Source organism: Balaenoptera ricei, chromosome 7 (assembly GCF_028023285.1).
Source record: "Balaenoptera ricei isolate mBalRic1 chromosome 7, mBalRic1.hap2, whole genome shotgun sequence".
In the NCBI taxonomy this organism is placed as follows: Eukaryota; Metazoa; Chordata; class Mammalia; order Artiodactyla; family Balaenopteridae; genus Balaenoptera; species Balaenoptera ricei.
Window position 1 is genome coordinate 3364082 of NC_082645.1, and position 20972 is coordinate 3385053.

The following is a 20972-nucleotide window of genomic DNA, read 5'->3' on the forward strand; positions in this document are numbered from 1 at the left end:
ATTGAAACCATTTCCACTAAGATCAGAAACAAGACAAGGTTGTCCACTCTCACCACTATTATTCAACAAAGTTTTCGTAGTTTTAGCCATAGCAATCGGAGAAGAAAAAGAAATAAAAGGAATCCAAATTGGAAAAGAAGAAGTAAAGCTGTCCCTGTTTGCAGATGACATGATACTATACATAGAGAATCCTAAAGATGCTACCAGAAAACTACTAGAGCTAATCAATGAATTTGGTAAAGTAGCAGGATACAAAATGAATGCACAGAAATCTCTTGCATTCCTACACACTAATGATGAAAAACCTGAAAGAGAAATTAAGGAAACACTCCCATTTACCATTACAATAAAAAGAATTAAATACCTAGGAATAAACCTACCTAAGGAGACAAAAGACCTGTGTGCAGAAGACGATAAGACACTGATGGAAGAAATTAAAGATGATACCAACAGATGGAGAGATATACCACGTTCTTGGATTGGAAGAATCAACATTGTGAAAAGGACTATACTACCCAAAGCAATCTACAGATTCAGTGCAATTCCTATCAAACTATCAATGGCATATTTCACAGAACTAGAACAAAAAATTTCACAATTTGTATGGAAACACAAAAGACCCCGAATAGCCAAAGCAATCTTGAGAAAGAAAAACGGAGCTGGAGGAATCGGGTTCCCGGACTTCAGACCATACTACAAAGCTACAGTAATCAAGACAATAAGGTACTGGCACAAAAACAGAAATATCGATCAATGGAAAAGGATAGAAAGCCCAGAGATAAACCCACACACATATGGTCACCTTATCTTTGATAAAGGAGGCAAGAATATACAATGGAGAACAGACAGCCTCTTTAATAAGTGGTGCTGGGAAGCCTGGACAGCTACATGTAAAAGAATGAAATTAGAACATTCCCTGCCACCATACACAAAATTAAGCTAAAAATGGATTAAAGACCTAAATGTAAGTCCAGACACTGTAAAACTCTTAGAGGAAAACATAGGCAGAACACTCTATGACATAAATCACAGCAAGATCCTTTTTGACCCACCTCCTAGGGAAATGGAAATAAAAATAAAAATAAACAAATGGGACCTAATGAAACTTCAAAGCTTTTGCACAGCAAAGGAAAACATAAGATGAAAAGACAACCCTCAGAATGGGAGAAAATATTTGCAAATGAAGCAACTGACAAAGGATTAATCTCCAAAATTTACAAGCAGCTCATGCAGCTCAATATCAAAAAACAAACAACCCAATCCAAAAATGGGCAGAAAACCTAAATAGACATTTCCCCAAAGAAGATATACAGATTGCTAACAAACACATGAAAGGATGCTCAACATCACTAATCGTTAGAGAAATGCAAATCAAAGCTACAATGAGGTATCTCCTCACACCCATCCGAATGGCCATCATCAAAATATCTACAAACAATAAATGCTGGAGCGGGTGTGGAGAAAAGGGAACCCTCCTGCACTGTTGGTGGGAATGTAAATTGATACAGCCACTAGGGAGAACAGTGTGGAGGTTCCTTAAAAAACTAAAAATACAAGTACCGTACGTCCCAGCTTTCCCACTACTGGGCATATACTGTGAGAAAACCATAATTCAAAAAGAGTCATGTACCACAATGTTCATTGCAGCTCTATTTACAATAGCCAGGACATGGAAGCAACCTAAGTGTCCATCGACAGATGAATGGATAAAGAAGATGTGGCACATATATACAATGGACTATTACTCATCCATAAAAAGAAACAAAACTGAACTATTTGTAGTGAGGTGGATGGACCTAGACACTGTTATATAGTGTGAAGTAAGTCAGAAAGAGAAAATCAAATACCGTATGCTAGCACATATATATGGAATCTAAAAAAAAAAAAAAAAAATAGTCCTGAAGAACCTAGGGGCAGGACAGGATTAAAGATGCAGTTGTAGAGAATGGACTTGAGGACACAGGGCGGAGGAAGGGTTAACTGGGACCAAGTGAGAGAGTGGCATGGACATATATACACCACCAAATATAAAATAGATAGCTAGGGGCTTCCCTGGTGGTGCAGTGGTTGAGAATCTGCCTGCCAATGCAGGGGACACGGGTTCGAGCCCTGGTCTGGGAAGATCCCACATGCCGTGGAGCAACTAAGCCTGTGAGCCACAACTACTGAGCCTGTGTGTCTGGAGCCTGTGCTCCGCAACAAGAAAGGCCTCGACAGTGAGAGGCCCGTGCACCGCGATGAAGAGTGGCCCCCGCTCGCCGCACCTAGAGAAAGCCCTCGCACAGAAACGAAGACCCAACACAGCCAAAAATAAATAAATAAATAAATAAATACTGCTTTAAAAAAAATAAATAGATAGCTAGTGGGAAGCAGCTGCATAGCACAGGGAGATCAGCTTGGTGCTTTGTGACCACCTAGAGGGATGGGATAGGGAGGGTGGGAGGGAGACGCAAGAGGGAGGAGATATGGGGATATATGTATACGTATAGCTGATTCACTTTGTTATAAAGCAGAAACTAACAGATCATTGTAAAGAAATTATACTCCAATAAAGATGTTAAAAAAAAATGAAGTAAAGGAAAAAGGAAAACATTTAGGGAATTCCCTTCAACTCCATGTGGAAAATTGCGAGTGACTGCAACTCTCTGCTTCCCTGCCCTCTCCAAATCTGCCTTTCTCCATGCAGTGATCTCCCCATGCAGGATTAGCGTAAGCCTGCCTATGAGAAAATTTATGTTGCTTTCTGTTCACATACAGCTGGCCCTGGAGTGAATATGATGCAGTAATTCAAATTAGACTAGCACCTTTCGATCTGTTTATGAATGGTGTTGCATCCCCATGAGTGAATTAGAGCACTGTGGTTCCTGGGCAATGGCATTATACTTGCAAAATTCGTGCTGAATTAAAAATATATATCATCTAAGAAAGAAATAAGAAATCCCAGGCTTCCAACATTTATCCAGAGTGAGTTTCAGTTTCAGTGCAGTTTTTCATTGTCACTGTAGATTTACTATTCCCAACTATTAGAGCCAGGATAAGCAGAGATTGGGTTAAGAACATCAAAGTCACAGCCAGCCTGTGGATTGTCCCTGCTTACATGCTTAGATATTCTAGCTTCTAAGTGAGGAAACTCATTTGCTAAGGAAACAAGTTGGTGCAGTTGGGTGGAACCTAGTTCTAAACTAGTGAAGTTTCCACATGAACAGTTTCATCTTGAAAATTAGTCAGCTTTTCCCCTCCCTAACTTGAGGAAAGCTTTGCACTGCAGTTAAACTGGGGAGGGAGGATGGGTTGTCGAGGAAAGCAATGGGAGTAGAATGGGAAAAAGATATTTAAAAGCAAACGATATGTGAGGCCATGCAAAATATGTTCTTCATTAAGATAATTCTCCGATCTTTTCTCCCCTAGCAGTAGAGCCCTGAGGTCTCTTAGCAGAGATTAGTCTGCTAGATGGTAAAGGATGTCCAGACTAAGGATTGAATCTAGAAAACCCTGGCCTTATAAGGATAATATTTTAACCATCTAAGCTAGTTAGTTGCAAATGAAGCATATGAACTGTGGACTGCATATTAAATGTGACAAAAAGAGCAGGGAGTTATTTCTAGGAGATATTTGATTTGTTTTACTAATGACCAGGAGCCCTGCATCTTAGCCCCACGTGTCGCAGCTTAATAATTAGCCCCTCTAGACTTGCTGGTACCTCTCTCTTGTTACTGCTTCTCTCTGACCAGTTACATCTACATATGGGTCTATGGGGAAATGAAAATATAAGGAGCCAGGAAATGAATGTGTGAAAAAACTATTAGATTCATTCATTCCCCCAAAAAAGAATTCATTGAACGCCGAGTCAGCAACACTAGCTGTGCTTAGCTGTTAGAGATAAAATAAACAAGACACAGTCAGTGACCTCAAGGAACTCAGAGATCATTAATAAGATGCTATAAGGCTATAATGGAAAAGTGTGCAGAGTGTGAAGAAAGTACAAAGGAAGGGCTTCTCCTTAAGGAAAGAAGAGCATCCAGTTGGTGGTCCACCATGCTCAGGCACAAAGGAGATTGTGGGTTTTACCTTTCCAGGCTTTCTTCAGATTCTGTGCGATTTTGGGGCTGCCTGGAGACCCAGTGGGCCTGCTATGGCAGGTCAAGGGCACTCTTACAGATGTGTCTGAAGATAAACTGCCAGGTCAGCAAGCTCATTGGAGGTGGCGACCAAGATTCAGAACAGTGTAGCAAGCAGAAGCTAAGGTGAAGGTCAGAGTGCCATACATACCTCCAGGCTCTGATCAAACAGAACAAACAGACTGGGAACAGCCTCAAGACCTTCAGACATAGAAGCAGAAGGGCCAGCAACAAATCTGTAGACAAGTGACTTCTCTCCAGATATAAGATGACACCACACCCAAGTCTCCTTTCTCTGTAAAGATCGTGATCCACGCAACCAGACCTGCATACACTTAGGAACCATCTATGGAAGAAAAGCAGTTGCTTCTCTTCGACATTTTTACCCAAGAGATAAGGTCTACTTTTAAAAACAAATGAACAAAACGTTGTCAATAATTTAGTATAAACAATTTTTAATATACAAAAAGTTGAATGAATTTTACAGGGAACACTGTATACCCAACAACTAGATTCTACCACTCACTTTTACTGTACTTGCTTTACCATACGTCTAGCCATGTATCCATCTCTCTCTCCATCCATCTATCTAATCGTTGCTGCATTTCAAAGTAAACTTCAGGCATCATTACATTTCACCCCAAATTATGTACGTACTTGAGCATGTATAGCACTAATTAAAGTTCCATATTTGTTTGCGGTGCATTTTTTCTTTCAAGATAAAATTTATATACAGTGATATACACAAATCTTAAATGTAGCCTTTGATGAATCCCAACAAATGCTTACACCTGTGCAATACAAACCCCTGCGGAGATACAGAATGTCAGTGTCATCCCAGGAAGTTCCTTGTGTCCCTTACCAATCAGTCTCTGCCCTCCCTGGCAATCACTGTTCTTAAATTTTACATCATAGATTAATTTTTCCTGTACTAAAGTTACATACAAATGGAATCATGCAGTATGTAGTCTTTTGTGTGTGGCTTCTTTCACTCAGCATAATGTTTGTGAGATTCTTCCGTATCATTGCATGCATCAGCTTATTCCTATTGTTGCTGAATAGGATTCCAATGTGGGAAATATACACAGGCACACCTCGTTGTATTGCACTTTGCTCTGTTGTACTTCCCAGATACTATATATATATTTTTTTACAAATTGAAGTTTTGCGGCAACCCTGTTTTATCAGATGATAGCATTTTTTAGCAGTATTTTTAATTGAGGTATGTACATTGTTTTTTAGACATAATGCTATTGTACATTTAATAGACTACAGTGTAGAATAAACGTAACTTTTATATGCAATAGAAAACCAGTTGTGTGACTTGTTTGATTGCAATATTTGCTTTATTGCAATATTTGCTTTATTGCAGTGGTCTGGAACCAAACTGGCAATATCTTTGAGGTTTACCTGTTAACACAGTTGCTTATATATTCTCTTGTTGATGGACACTTGTTTCTCAATGGATTTAAAAATCCGTCGTGTTAGACAAAGTGTAGGATTTATAGTAAGATTTGGGCAAAAGTTAGTGCTAGTCAGCATGTGGAGGCTCAAGAAAAAAGATTTTTGATTATATACTTGCAAATGGATTGTAAATGGATTGTATTTTTTCTGAATATCCCAGTGGTAGTGTGCTTAAATTTTTTAACCCTGCTAATAGTCATCCAATGAAAGACTGTCTTGTAAGCATTTCTCTTTTTTCCAGCAGATATGGGAAGGATGCTTGTCCCCATTTTGGCCTTTGACCTTGCCGGATGAGTGCTGTTCTCTATATGGGGTCACATGGGATGACTTCATAGGGAGGAGGCTCCAGGTGAAGGAGAGGTGCTACAGTGGCTCAAGCCCCTCAGCCTTCTTTCTATTTGAACCCCAGTCCCTTTCTTCTTGTCTTTAAAATGAAATTCGATCATGGCAGCACCCTTGCTTAAACTGACACACTTTCTCAAAATGAGAAGATTGCTAGTCAAATACAGTGAAACACAAGGAGAAGCAATTTGCAAGTCACAGCAGCAGCTGTCAACAAAGTGCACGGTGTAGGTGAAGAGAATATGGCATGTACTTCTAGCAGAAGTGGGTGGGTTCTGGTCTTGCAGCCTCTCACAAAGGAAAATATGGGAGGATATTGAGTAATTGCATTATTAGTTTTATTTTTATTTAATGTGATTAATCAGCAAATACATAGCTTAAAATATTTCTTAAAAACAAAAATATGATTAGGTTCAGCTTTTAGTTCAAAGAGCCTCATCAGTTACTAGTTTGAGCCGGGGAGTGTGGCTTCTTGTTTTGTGTTCATTTTGTTCTATTTCTGTCAAAAATGACATGCTAAACTGAATATCTGATCACAAGAGTCACAAAAGAACGCTTCAGTCTAATGTTCTGATCAGTTCCCAGAGTGTCATTAGGCAAAAGAGAGGGCTAAATTTGGGGAGGAAGGAAGGGATGTGGAAGAGTTCACTTTCCTTTACCTGCTATTAGAATGAACAGCTCCCAGTGTGCCCTGGGACTGTGTTTTCTAATAGTATTTTCATTATTGAATGAGTCAAGTTCTTCAGGGCTCAAAACATATTCTCTGCTGGTAAAGAGACTCCTGATGTTATCAGGCCCTGCATGATTAGGTAGTTTCCTGCCTTGAAAGGATTCAGGAAACAATTGTCTTTGAATATTTACTTCCAGAAGGATCTTCCTTTGTTGGGTAGGGAGACTGTCTCTGTGAGACATGGATGCAGATCCAATGACAACTTCCCCAGTCATCTGCTCTTTAGAAGGGGGTCTGTGACAAAGGTGGACCCCTGGGTACAGGGAGAAGATTTTGTTTCAGATCCTCACTAATCCAGCTCTTATGTGCTTTTGAATTGTTATTCTTCTCGTGTGTTCTTTTTTAATGTTCTGTTTTTCTAACTTTAAGTTAGTGCCCTTTTTAAGCAAAACCTATGCTTTTTTCTTCCCCTAGAGGAAATACTATAGTAAAAATTTATTAATTAAATGATACGTACCTTAAAACACGGAATCTATTTTCAATTAAATACAATTCCTACATTTGTATCTATGTTACTTGAAATATGCTGTTTGCATATGAATTTGGTTTATTTTTTCTGACTTGTGTAGGACTTAACTTTTTAAAAATAGTTCACTTAATGTACATTAGAATTTATTACATCTCACTAAGTATAATTTTGGCCTAGAGAGTTTTTAGTTATGATAGCTACTAGAGGAAGAAAGGATTTAATCTCAAGTCAGACAAAAAGAAAAAACAAAAAAGAACTAGAAGGCATTGGGCTTCCCTGGTAGTGCAGTGGTTGAGAATCTGCCTGACAATGCAGGGGACATGGGTTCGAGCCCTGGTCTGGGAAGATCCCACATGCCGAGGAGCAACTAGGCCCGTGAGCCACAACTACTGAGCCTTCGCGTCTGGAGCCTGTGCTCCACAACAAGAGAGGCCGCGATAGTGAGAGGCCCGCGCACCGCGATGAAGAGTGGCCCCAGCTTGCCGCAACTAGAGAAAGCCCTCGCACAGAAACGAAAGACCCAACACAGCCATAAATAAATAAATCAATAAATAAATTTATTTTTAAAAAAAAGAGAAACTGTTTAAAAAAAAAAAAAGAACTAGAAGGAATTAATTAAGCTAAGTGTTTAATGATAGATTGAACCAATCAGCAATTTAAAAACAAAAACAAAAAACTCTGCCCATGCCTGACCTGGGGAAAGGAATTGTGTTATTTTTAGTCACATCTGAGAAACAGATGATAGATTATTCTGTGTGCAGACTGGTAATGCAATCCCTCATACATCAGCTATCAAAATAATAAAACAAAGTAAAATGTCATTGGGCATTACACTACAATGGATGATGCTTCAGTCTTTGATTTTCGGGAAAATAGAGAAGTTTGCTAAATGAGAATTTTTTTTAAAAAGATATCATTAGGGAATAATGGTATATTCCTATCAGGTTCAAAATATTTCTCTGTTAGCAGATTCATAAAGGTTATGAAAGATGAGACAACTTAATTTTTTACCAAGGGTAGGGCTGGGTCCCTACAACTCTGTTCCAAGCTGTAGCTTGGAAATGAAATTGGTTTTAATTAATCATGAATTTGTGCCAGAAAAGTGTTCACCGTGTTACCGTGGGTCTAGGCTGTTTGAGATCCTGTTTTAACGACTTTCTTTCCACCCCCTCTTTTTTCTTTCTTTTTTTTTTTAAACTTTGAAGCCAAGAAGAACGGGGAGAAGGTGAATAAATGTTTTTCTTTTTGATCCAGCAACTTGTGCGTAGAACTTTTAATTATACAGAAGAGATAATTCAGCAAGATATGCACTGAGACAGAATTGTATTTTAATTTATTGATGACAAAGACAAGATTTTATTTGAGTTTTAACTGTTGGCCCATAATTAAGCCAAATGTTTATAAATGAATAAAATAAGGATTGAAATAAGAAAGACTTTCAATCACTGTGCGAAGATAGGAAGAAAGTAGACTAATATTTAGGAAACAAGAGGCTAGTCCCTGCTGAGTGATGTTGAGCAAGTTATTACCATTATCATTATTTTTCTTATTTATGGTAGATTTAGTAAATATCATGGAAAATCTACTGTCATTCAAGAGGTTGTCTCTGTTTATATAAAATGAAATAAAGTATTAGAAATTGGCTTTCATCACTTATTATTTCAGAATTTGTGACTTCTTCACACCTATTCTTTTCGCATAAAGCTCTCCCCAGGTCAGAAATAATATTGTTGCTTTCTTGGGTTCAGCATCCAATAGGTTTTCACAAAGACAACTCTTAATTAGGAGTTAAGACTCCCCTTCATTTCAGATCATTTCCCTGAATGCAAATAAGACCTAGTGGAAAAAGGATGCTGTTTTTACAGTCATGAAAATGGTTTAATCCTAATTCCCTGTCCAACTAACCGTGATCCCGTAAGTAAGCCATTCAACCTTTCTGGACCTTGGTTTTCTCATCTACCACAGAGATATAATGATACTTTAAAAGTGCATTATAATGATTAATAGATGTGAGAGGTCTTTGACAAGTTAGAAGTACTATTTAATTTTATTATCATTAATAACATAAGATATATGAAAATATAGGGAACAGACTTTGCTTTCCTGGCTGGATGCACGAAGAGATGGCTTGAGTAAACGTATAGTCACAAATCATTCTCTGCGCACTCATAATCAGCGTCCACCATCTTCTCGAAATCCTGAATGAATCCTGGTGCCATCACATGTGAAGGCAGAATTTCCCCTGTTATAATCCAGGTTTGGATTGGCCCAGTTCATCCGCAGTGTCTTTACTCTTCTGCTAAGTAGTGATGCGCCATATGAGTAGTTGGCATTCTGAACCACACTACCTTGGTTACTGTAAGGGTCTCGCCACTTCTGGGAATTCAGAGGCCTCCTAGAGCACCTGATTTGTCTTGCTAGAAGCCCTAGTGAGGGAGAGGTGCTGGGTCAGCCTGCTTCCCCCAACAAATCTCCTAAACTAGGATTACATTGAGTCACTAAAATACATGCTTCAGGATGGGACTTGAAAAGACAGCCGACTCAGGCTCTGGGCATGAGAGCACTGTGTCCATTGTGTTCAGTTCGGGCAGCCTGCTCTCAGAGTTCTGGTCCATGAATCCTCACGGATGAGTCCCAAGGATAAGGCCATTCGAACATAGTTTGAACATACACAGTCAGTGCCTGTTACAGAGTAGGCACTTAATATTTTTTAAAACAAATTAACAAGGGATTCATATAATAATGTCTACTGAGTACCTACTTTATCTGTAATTGAGGGAAGCACATAAATACATGACATGATTCTACATCAAATATTGTAATTTACTTCAGAAGACAAAGCATGCATACATGAAATCTTTGAGTATTAAAGTGGAGAGTTTTTAAGTGATAGAATGAATGATTTAAAGTATAGGGCTATAAGAATTCATGGAAGTAGGGGACTAATAAAGAAGTCTCTTAGGAAGTGAAACTTGAGGTGGATTTTGAAAGATGGATGGCCCAAGAGAAGGTGAAAGGGTGTTGGCATTCCAAGAAGTAGTAACAGCCTGAGGCAATGCCTGGAAATGGAAATGGGTGTGTGTGTTTTACTCTTTACTTTTGGGTTTGGGGGAGGGGTTTGGGAAGGGGAAGGGTTTGAAGTGCGTATTTAAAATACGATTACAGCATACAATATATATTATACTATAACCTATAGAATTACTCATAAATGTGCACTAAGATGTATTTGTAAAGATATTTCTTTTTTTTTTTTTTTTTTTTTTTTTTTTTTTAGAATTTTGTAAAGATATTTCTTAATTCAAATAGCAAGCTTTTTTGAAGTAATTTAAATTCCATCAGCAGGGGAATGGTTAAATAATTTATGGTGCCTTCACATCATGGAATATTGGAAGCAGTTGAAAAAAAAATAGATCTTTGTGTGCTGACATAGAAAGACCACCATGGAAAGACATAACAGTGTATTAATGGTGAAAATGGATTCATGTAGGATTTGTCAACTTTGAAAACTGATTTTAAAAAGTCAAAGTGGTATTTCAGGAAACTTACTGGGGTGACACTGTGTCAAATGGAAAGTGAAGAGGGACGTTGGGAGAAGTTTGCATGTGTATAGACATAGGAGGCCAAGGATAGAGACCTGAATGGTAAAGAGAGAGAGAAGCCAGAGCCATTCTGCAGAATGATCGCAAAGGACTTCACGACAGATTCTTAATATAGGGGATGAAGGAGAGAGAAGAGAAAAGAGATTTCCAGGTTTAAGTTTAGGGAATAATATACTAAAGAATGATTTCTACTAACTGGAACAGACCCATGTTAATAGGAAACATTTCTTAAAGAAATCATTTATTCATTTATCTATCTACCTGTCTATTTATTTATTTATTTTTGTTTGTTCTTCAGGATGGAAGAAACAGTACGAAATCTACTGCAGAGTCAAGGACCTCCAGAACAGAAAAAAGAAGAAACTGTTAATATAATGGTCTATCAGGTACACCACGTTGTCTTACACTTGGCTGGATACTGGTTGGCTTGTTTTGCTTGGATTTCTCTAGCTCTGTCCTCCCTAACCTGGAGATAAATAAAAAAGGGTGGTCCAGACCCCAGTGCTGGGAGCCACACCAGTCACCTCTGTTTGAGGAATACTGTACACATTCACTTAACTCATTCATTTCTTGTACTTTGTGAAAGGAATTGTTGGTTTGGTTGTAGGCAGGTGCAAAAAATACGTTTATAGAGATGCAGAGAGACCTATGGAAGTATTGCGCTACTCTGCGGTCAAGGCTGTAAGAGAGGCATCTACAGCATTCTCTGGAACACAGGGGAGGCACTGACTCCTCCTGCCCAGGGAAGGTAAAGAATACTTCCCAGAGGTCTGACATTTAAGGTGGACCTGAGGAGTAGAGAACAAGAGAAAGAACATTCCAGGCAGAGGGAAGCCTAGGTAAAGGGGCAGTGGTGTGAACGTGCATGGCAGGCTCCTGGAGAGTAAGAAGCTCACGGGGACTGCATCATGGCTGGTGAGATGACAAGTTTGATGGTGAGACTGAGGGGACATGGAAGAGCTGGCCGAGGTTATGCCTGTCTTCTCAGCTCATGGGTGTGGTCTTGCGCCTCAGGCCATGTGGAGTCTGTAGAGGTCCAAAGAGAGTCAGTGGTCAATGCAGTACCAAGTTGTCTTTTTTTTTTTTTTTTTTTAATTAATTAATTAATTTTTTTGGTTGCGCCGCGTGGCACATGGGATCTTAGTTCCCCGACCAGGGATCGAACTCGTGCCCCCTGTACTGGAAGTGCCGAGTCTTAACCACTGGACCACCAGGGAAGTCCCAACAAGTTATCTTCTGATAGCCCTTGTCCCACGGTGTTTTAACACTAGTGAAGTGACCAGGCTGGGAAGCAGGGCATCTAATCTGAGCATGACCCAAATTGGCCACACAGATGATAAGGCTCTGACAGCAGAAAGAGCCCAGGCTCTCTAACTAGATCAATGTAGGACTTCCATTGAAAAGCACTGAAAATCACAAATAGACACCCAATATCCATTGCACGACTATGCATAGGAGGCTTTCAAAAGCTAAAGAAGGAAAGGAAATGGGCCAAAGTTTAAGGTGATCACTGGGCAGCCCTAGGTTTTGGCTAGCTAAAAAGCAAGTGGGTCTGGGGAGGCAAGCCTAGGAATCCGGCTGGTAAAGATCATTTCACACTAGCGTCCCTGAATTCACGGGTTCTGGGCTCTGCAACCCAACTTGTGATGACAAAGATTGAGAGGAATCTGACAATAAAAGTCACAGTATCATATAAAGTTAAGAAATCTAGATAGAATTAACCTTAAGAAGTCTATGTCCTAAATTGTTGACTCTTGAGACATCTACAGAACTACAGTATGACAACGGGGACAACTGTTCTCTATCTCCAGTGAAAGCAGTATAAGGGCTTGATTTAAGCCGCCTTGGAGGAGATAAAAGTTAGCTCCATAGGGACTTCTCTGGCTGTCCAGTGGTTAAGACTTCACCTTCCAATGCAGGGGGTGTGGGTTCAATCCCTGGCTGGGGAGCTAAGATCCCACAGGCCTCGTGGCCAAAAAACCAAAACATAAAACAGAAGCAATATTGTAACAAATTCAATACTTTAAAAATGGTCCGCATCAAAAAAATCTTGAAAACAAAATTAGCTCCATAACAACAGTAGAAAAACCACTCAAATCCATTTCTCGGGAAAAGGTTTAGATTCTTCTTGAGGTGGCCTTCACATAGGAGAGGCATGCCCGGCTTTTCCTGATGTGGGGTCAAAGGATTTAAGTCCTTCTAGCTCTGAATCTTTCCTAGGTATTATATTTGCTTTGGCAGAAAATTGATTTATAAGTAAAAACTCAGACTTGACTCTGCATTAAATGGTTCTGTTTAGCCTTAAAGAGTCACATGAACCTGAAATGTCAGTCTTCTGTCCCCATCACAGGTAACACCAGGCTTAATTAGAGCGAAGTAATTCAACATTCCTCCTGTGCTTTTTCCAGTCTCCTCCTTGTGGCTCTGTTTCCCCAAGTTCTTATTTTCTTTTCATCATTCTTTGCTAATCTCTTCACACACTTGTTAGCCAAAACCATGGTATACACTCTTTTTTTAAACTTTTTTTTTAAAATTAATTTATTTATTTATGACTGTGTTGGGTCTTCGTTTCTGTGCGAGGGCTTTCTCTAGTTGCGGCGAGCGGGGGCCACTCTTCATCGCGGTGCGCGGGCCTCTCACTATCGCGGCCTCTCTTGTTGCGGAGCACAGGCTCCAGACGCGCAGGCTCAGTAGTTGTGGCTCACGGGCCCAGCTGCTCCGCAGCATGTGGGATCTTCCCAGACCAGGGCTCGAACCCGTGTCCCCTGCATTGGCAGGCAGACTCTCAACCACTGCGCCACCAGGGAAGCCCCATGGTATACACTCTTATCATCAGAATTCGTTTTGTGAAACCGGAAGCTTCTTAGAAAAACAGAGAGACTTTTAAAAATTTGCTTTCCAACTATTTCCTCTTAATCACCCAGTCTGTTAGATCTGGGAAATCACCTCTTCTCTCTGGAGAGGAGACAGTTACTAATGTGAATTCATGCTACACGGAGGGGATTTTTCAGCCATTGCTCTCATTGGCCTCAGGCTCATTATCTGGAAAACTGGAGAGGGGTTTGGGTTACATGAACCATAAAGGTCATTTATACATTCAACAGCTATTTATTGAGTTTTTATTGTGGACGAGGCACAACTTTGTCCTCTGGGGATTCAAGACATGAGAACAGAGAGAAGGGTGGCACGCAGTCCCAGGGAGGTCCCTGCCACCTCAGTCGTCCTAGTGTTCTAAATATGGCGGATAGTAGGAAAATCGGTTGTGCAAGATGTATGTGGTGAAACCAGTGGAGTGCCTAGTTCACACTCCCTGAAGCCGCACTCTTTGTTTTGGGTAAGAGCTGGGAAATTTATTGCTTCATAATACGGAGGGTTATTAGCACACCTGACTCAGATTTTCCAACTATAAGATTTCTCTGACAGGAGCCAGAGGCCCATGCAAAGCTGAGACCCACAGGAAAGCTGGAGTGGGTTTTATTTTCCATCATGGAAGTGTTTGTTCTGAGGCTTTTATCATCAAGTTAATAACAGTAGAGTAACAGCTTTCTGAGTTCCAGGCCCGTGTGAAGGGTGGTCGTAGTTTGTTCAAGGGGCGTGTTCCTGAAGACTTCTCAGAGTTGGTTACTTGTATCATTTAGAGCTTGTATAATTTCACCTGGACCAGCTCAAAGGTCAGTAGGTGTTTCTGTTCAGCAGCTGAGACAGACCCGCCCTGCGGCTGTCAGTGGTTTCACTGGCTTTGTCGCTGTGCACTTCTTGACTCTTTTCGTAATTTGGAGAGTTTGCATCATTTCAAGGTTTGGGCATGAAGTGACATTAATGCCATTTTTATGTGACCACAGTTTCTAATTTGTCTAGTTCAGAGTCCCGTTGACTGTGAGTAGACTGTAGCTCATTCGGTCCCCACAACTGTGCAGGAAGTACTGTCACTATCCTCACGTTATAGACAGGGACATAGGCTCCCAGAGGTGAGCTCTTGCCCAAAGGTGCAGCCTGGAAGTAGCTTAGAAGGGATTCGAACCGTAGTCAGTCTGACTCCATGGCCTCGACTCTTTATGCGGAGAATTTCTGGAGAGATGAAATGATGGTGCCCAAGTTATGTAGCTAGATATCATCTAAGATGGGACTTGAACCGAGGCCTTTCCACTGGCTATTTAGAGCTCTCTCCATTCATTCATCCGTCCATTCATTTGCTCATTCATTCATTCAAATGACAGTTATTCGTTTATTTTTGGACCTACGTATGTTAGATTCCTATTGCTGCTGTAACAAACTTAATGGCTTAAAACCACACAAATTTATTATAATTGTGGAGGTCAAAAGTCTAAAATCACTGTACTGGCAGGGCTGCATTCTTTCTGGAGGCTTCAGGACAGAATTATTTCCTTGCCTTTTCTAGATCCTAGCATTCTTTGGCTTTTGGCCCTTTTCTCCATCTTCAAAATACATCACTTCAGACTCTGGTTTCATTGTCATTTCTCCTTTTTCTGAGTTTGACTCTCCTCCCTCCCTCTTATAAAGAGACTGTGATTACATTGGGCCCATCCCCATAATCCAGGGTAATCTCCCCATCTCGAGATATTTCATTTAATCACATCTGCAAAAGTCTCTTTGGCCCTAGAAGGTAAGGTGACATATTCACAGGTTTTGGGGATGAGGTAGGATGTGGATATCCAGGCGAGGGACATTGTTCTGTCTATCACACTAAGTAACGCGTGAACCCAGCAGGCTGGCAGGACCTAGCAGACGCCAAGCTAAGTGCTGGAGAGGTTGACATAGTACACAGCCCTGTTGTAACGGTGTCCACAGTCAGCTCTCTTCACCCCTTTACTCTTCCCATCTTCGTGGAGAGCCCTGCCTGAGCTGTGTAGCTTCCGAACCCAGCTCCATCTCTTCTAATGATGCCCTAAGCTCAGTTATTGATCTCTTAGCCTGTGTTTAAAGCAGTACGGTCTGATACCCAAGTTATTTCCATTCCAAGTGATCTAATTGAAAATCAAAATGACTTTTTCCTTAAATAGTTCCCTAAAAGTAGTCTCAGATGTGATTAAGCAGGTGATGCTTGGGGAAAGGGAACCTTTCTAGTCATCCTAAAATCTGTCAATCATCAAATATATATCCAGATTCTTTTATGTACACAGAAAACATGTGACATAGGCTGGGGCCTTCCTCATTGAAGCCGAAGTCCTGCCTAGCAGAGATATGACTTTATTTCATAAATTAGAATTTTTTTTAATTGAAGTATAGTTGATTTACAATGTTGCGTTAGTTTCAAGTGTACAGCAAAGTGAGTATATATATGTATATACGTATATGTATATATATATATATATATATATATATATATATATATATATATATACATGTATATATATCTTCTTTTTCAGATTCCTTTTCCTTATAGGTTATTACAAAATATTGAGTATAGTTCCCTGTGCTATACAGTAGCTCCTTGTTGGTTATCTATTTTTTATATAGTAGTGTGTATATGTTAATCCCAAACTCCTAATTTATCCCTCTCCTCCCCTTCCCTCTTTGGTAACCATAAGTTTTTTTTCTATGTCTATGGGTCTTTTTCTGTTTTGTATATAAGTTCATTTGTATCATTTGTTTTTAGATTCCACATATAAGTGATATTATATGATATTTGTCTTTCTCTGTCTGACATACTTCACATAATCTCTAGATCCATCCGTGTTGCTGCAAATGGCATTATTTCATTCTTTTTTATGACTGTGTAGTATTGATTCCATTGTATATATGTATCACATCTTCTTTATCCATTTATCCATTTATCTGTTGCTGGACATTTAGGTTGCTTCCATGTCTTGGCTATTGTAAATAGTGCTGCTGTGAACATTGGGGTGCATGTATCTTTTCAAATTATGGTTTTCAAATATATACCCAGGAGTGGAATTAATGGATCATATGGTAGTTCTATTTTTAGTTTGTTAAGGAACCTCCATACTGCTCTCCATAGTGGCTGCACCAATTTACATTCCCACCAGCAGTGTAGGAGGGTTCCTTTTCCTCCACACCCTCTCCAGCATTTATTATTTGTAGATTTTTTGATGATGGCTGTTCTGACCAGTGTGAGGTGATACCTCGTAGTTGTGATTGCATTTCTCTAATAATTAGTGATGTTGAGCATCTTTTCATGTGACTTTTGGCCATCTGGATGTCTTCTTTGGAGAAATGTCTATAAATGATAATTCTTATCAGGCATAGGATTTTTTTTTCCTACTTTAAACTTCACCTTCTTTCCCTATAATGACTTAAGTGTACCTTAGGCAAATTCAAAAATTTAAGTGCACTCGAAAGAAAAGTTAGGGTTGAAAAATTAAATAATCACAAAAGATACCTTTCTAAGAAAGCTTTTTAAAATAACAATATTCCTACTATATTTAAAGTGTGAATTTCCAAGCTTCTAATATAATAGCATTTTTTTTTTCTTGAGCATATGTAAATGCAAGACAAAACTGCCATTTGTGGTTTTCAGGAGCTGCAAAGTTCCTGACTCTGTTTCCTGGCTGAGTATCAGAATCACCTTAGGAAACCTTAATAGATTCAGCTATTCAGGCACCTTCTTTTATCTTCAGACTTAGAATGATCTGTCTTGTTTGGCTATTTCTGAGTTTGATGGGTCATTTCGATTCCTCTGGTCCACAGATGTGTTGGGGACTAGTGAGGTACTTCAAAACCTATCCAGTCCACCACCCCTGTTTCCTCATTTTGCGAAGGAGAAAATGGAGATGAAGTTCAGCGCATGCTATATGCATTTCTGCTGCATCTGTACTGATTCTTTCATTCACAATACTTATTTCAGTAAGTGCCCTGGCAGTTAATTAGCCAAGAGATCTGAACTCTTTAGAACTCTACAGAGAGCCTGACTGTAATTCATACAGATTTTTCCGAAAAGTGTTTCTGTTTCTTTTTTTACCTAAACAAAATGTGGTGAACAAATGCGAATCAATAGGTCAGCAGTGAGTACATTCCCTGAGTGCACACCAGTTGGGAAAAATGATCTAAAATTCTACTGAGCGTCTGTTGAGAGAGTGGCTAAGTCTTTACACAGGTATTTATAAAATTCTGATACACAATGGGATGGGAAATATTTTTATTGAGTGCTTTTATTTACGTGGCCTGTAATCTGAGGAAGTCTCAAGTGCCTTTGATTCTGCTTGCAGAAATTTGGCCTTTTCTCTGAATTGCTGTGAACTTTGAATTGCTGCTGAAGTGGGTAATGGTAATAAAGGGAGTATTTTTATTGTGTGTTAAGTTCTAAAGGACTGAAACTGTTCCTCGAGGAAGCGGTTTTCTTCCTTCCTCTTCCTGTTTAGTTTTAAGCAGCATCCTCTCTTCATATAATAAGTTTAGATAAAGGAGGCAGGATTTCTTCAAGCCAAAGTGATGAGATTCAGTGCAGCCAGAATCATTGTCCTTCATAAAATATTCCTTTTCTCTTTGAAAGTATTCTATAAGATGAATGTATGATTTGACACCCTACAGAAAGACTTTCCAGAAGTTTTCAAAACAGTCTCTGTTAGCACGCTGACTAAGGACAGGGTTCACCTCTGTAATTCCAAAGTCATACGAAATACTTTGAAAGGAATAGAGGAGTTTCAAATATCACTCAGAGTTTAAATAGTTACCTACATTCTTCTTGGAAATTTTAAATTCCTGGCTTAATAGGTTCTGACTCTTCTTTCTCATTCTCAATTTCTGCCTACATTCTGTGTGCAGACACGAATACGTTTCCTGTTAGATATTTTGACCCAGAGCTGAACTCCTATCAAGTAAAAGCAGAATGCGGTCTCTCTGTTGAAGCATACGTAACCTATGAATAAAATGATGCCCCGAAAACTCACCTTCTCTTCATACAGGTGAGCTGCTTATTGTCAATGAACATGAGCTGCTTGCTTCAGCTCATCTCAGCAGAGGGCCCGGCTTTGTTTTGCAAACCCCAGACGGTGTCTCAGGTCAGGAGGTTGTATGGGTAGAAATCAAAGAATGTTGCCCTTTCGTAATTGTGTCGCTTGGGCAAATAGTTTGGGCACGTCAGATCATTAAGCAGGCATATCAGTTATTTCTTCCTCTTAGGAAACAAATGAATTTCAACAGGGCAAAATCACGATGATTATCAATCCTTGAACTTTTATCCTATTTTCTTAACTCACATGAGGCTACAAAACTAAATTTTATTTTTTTTAGGGCTTAGCTTATCAATGCTTTCTGAGATGGAGATAAAATTGTGTGTGTGGGGGAAATGGACAGTGTTGGAATTAGGAAATAATTAAGAAAGAAGTGGAAAGTGCCTGCTAGGAAAAAAAAAATCTTTTATTGCTGAGATCTCTCTTATACTGTAACCTTTCAGCTGTGTTGTCCTTACTGATTTTGCACGCACAAGCTAACACAGCGTGGCAAGAAGAATCACCAGGTGTGGGGTGAGAGGAAAATGGTCTGGGTAGGGGTCTGCTGTCTGGGTTGAAGCCAATGCAGGGTTCAGGTGTTCACTGGCCTGGTAGGCACATCTGAAGAGGCAGGACCACAGCCCTTGCAGGCTTAGAATCTTGTACTTGAGCCTGACAACAGCTTCCAGGCTTGGGAAAAGTAGCCACCTGCCAAGAAAGGACCTTCCTCAAAACTCAACTATAAGACGAGGGTTAGTCGATGATCAGGTTCTCATCGCACCTGTGCCCCAGCCCAGACCAATTCCACAGAGTCTCCAGTAGCTGAGCCTGGGCCCTGGTAATTTTCAACATTTCCCCAGGTGATTCTAATATGTCACTAGGCTTGTGAATCGGTCAACACCTTGATCGGGAAGATCTTTTCTAGCCAGCTCAACTCTGTGAGGAGTGCAGGGAAAAGATTCATAAGGAAGTGTGATTTACAGGGTGAAGGGGAGGTGGAAGGTCAATGGAGATTCAAGGTTTGTTTTTCTTCCCGCTAAGACTTTTGCTGTTGCCTGGAAGGAGAGGTTATCTAATCTTAGTTTGCGTAAGGTTTATGCCAGCTGTGCGAGGGTCCAAAGGTGGAGGATTTGCACTCCCCCATGCGCCGGGCTGTGTAAACACCTCAGGCTCGGGAAGGATGGAGACAGTGACTGAATACACGTTGTCCCCTGCCCCTCCCCCATGTCAGTCTGTTGGCCACTTATTCAAATGTAGATGCCAGCAGTGCTCAGTTTTTCTTCTTGGCCCTGTGGAAAAGCTAATTCAGATTAATAAAGGGAAGAAGCAATGTGAGAAAAGGAAAGTCGTAGACCATTAAAAAGAATGCCGTGAGCTCTCGGTGGCCCCTCTCCTTCCAGAGACCCCACGTATAAGGGACTGTGGCTGGAGAATGCATGAAGGCGAATTTAAGTAAGAAAACGTTTCAGAGTCAGAGAGACCTGGAAGCCGGTCCCATGTTTCTCACTCAATTAGCTTTTGTCATCTCGGGGAGCTTAATCGACTTGAGTGTCACTTTTCTCTTCTCTGTAATGGGTAGAATAAGGCTAAACGGAAAAGTTGCTGTTTTCAAAGTGCGTCACTAGACATGATTTCATCTAACAGTTGGAGATAGTGTATGATAACATGCATAACACATGCTAGGTATTCAACAAACAGTAGCTATGGTTGTTAAACATCTAGCCTTATTTATCTACTCATCGGTTCTTTCTCTTCATATACCCACATGCTTCCTCTTACCCCACCTCATTCTAGCCTACCCTATCGGCTAGCACCACAGAAGGTGTGAAAGACCTAAAGGTTCAAAATTGGAGAAAATGATAAAGCTATGAGAACTGTGGGCATTTCAGGGGGGCTAAACCCAGGATCAGGTCCCCTGACAGGACTGGCCTTTTTGGTGGTATCTTCTCCCATTGTGCAATCTTGTCATCCCCATACCCTATCTACCAATATTTTCTCACTTAGATATGTTTCTCTGAAATTCCATCCGTTAAAGCATCAGTCTATGTAAGAAATAAAGAATTAAGAAGATACATACTCAAGGGGAGTCCTTCACATGTTAGTGTGACCCAGTTAAATCTGCAGGCTTTGCTCTATTAACCCATCTCAGAAAACTGAAATTTAGAATTTGGGGTTTGGAAGGAAAGGAGACAGGAAAATAATTTTCCTAAAGTAATTTAGGAGCTTATAATCCCCTATGTTTATTAAGTCTGGGTGAGACTTCACCTTGGAGAGGGGCACCAAGGGAGAAAGGTTTTAGGAAGCAGCATATAGGGATATGGAAGGGAAGAGAAAGCCAGC

At 40.1% G+C, this 20972-nt stretch overlaps 1 protein-coding gene across 5 annotated transcripts in view; it reads left to right on the forward strand.

Moving 5' to 3' along the window:
* NCKAP5 (NCK associated protein 5) overlaps window positions 1–20972 on the forward strand; it is a 1059956-nt gene that overhangs the window by 714908 nt on the left and 324076 nt on the right. For all 5 annotated transcript variants that reach the window (XM_059927623.1, XM_059927626.1, XM_059927624.1 and 2 more), the window contains exon 6: window positions 11021–11108. In XM_059927623.1, the coding sequence (XP_059783606.1) occupies window positions 11021–11108 (88 nt within the window). The remainder of the gene's footprint in view (window positions 1–11020; window positions 11109–20972) is intronic.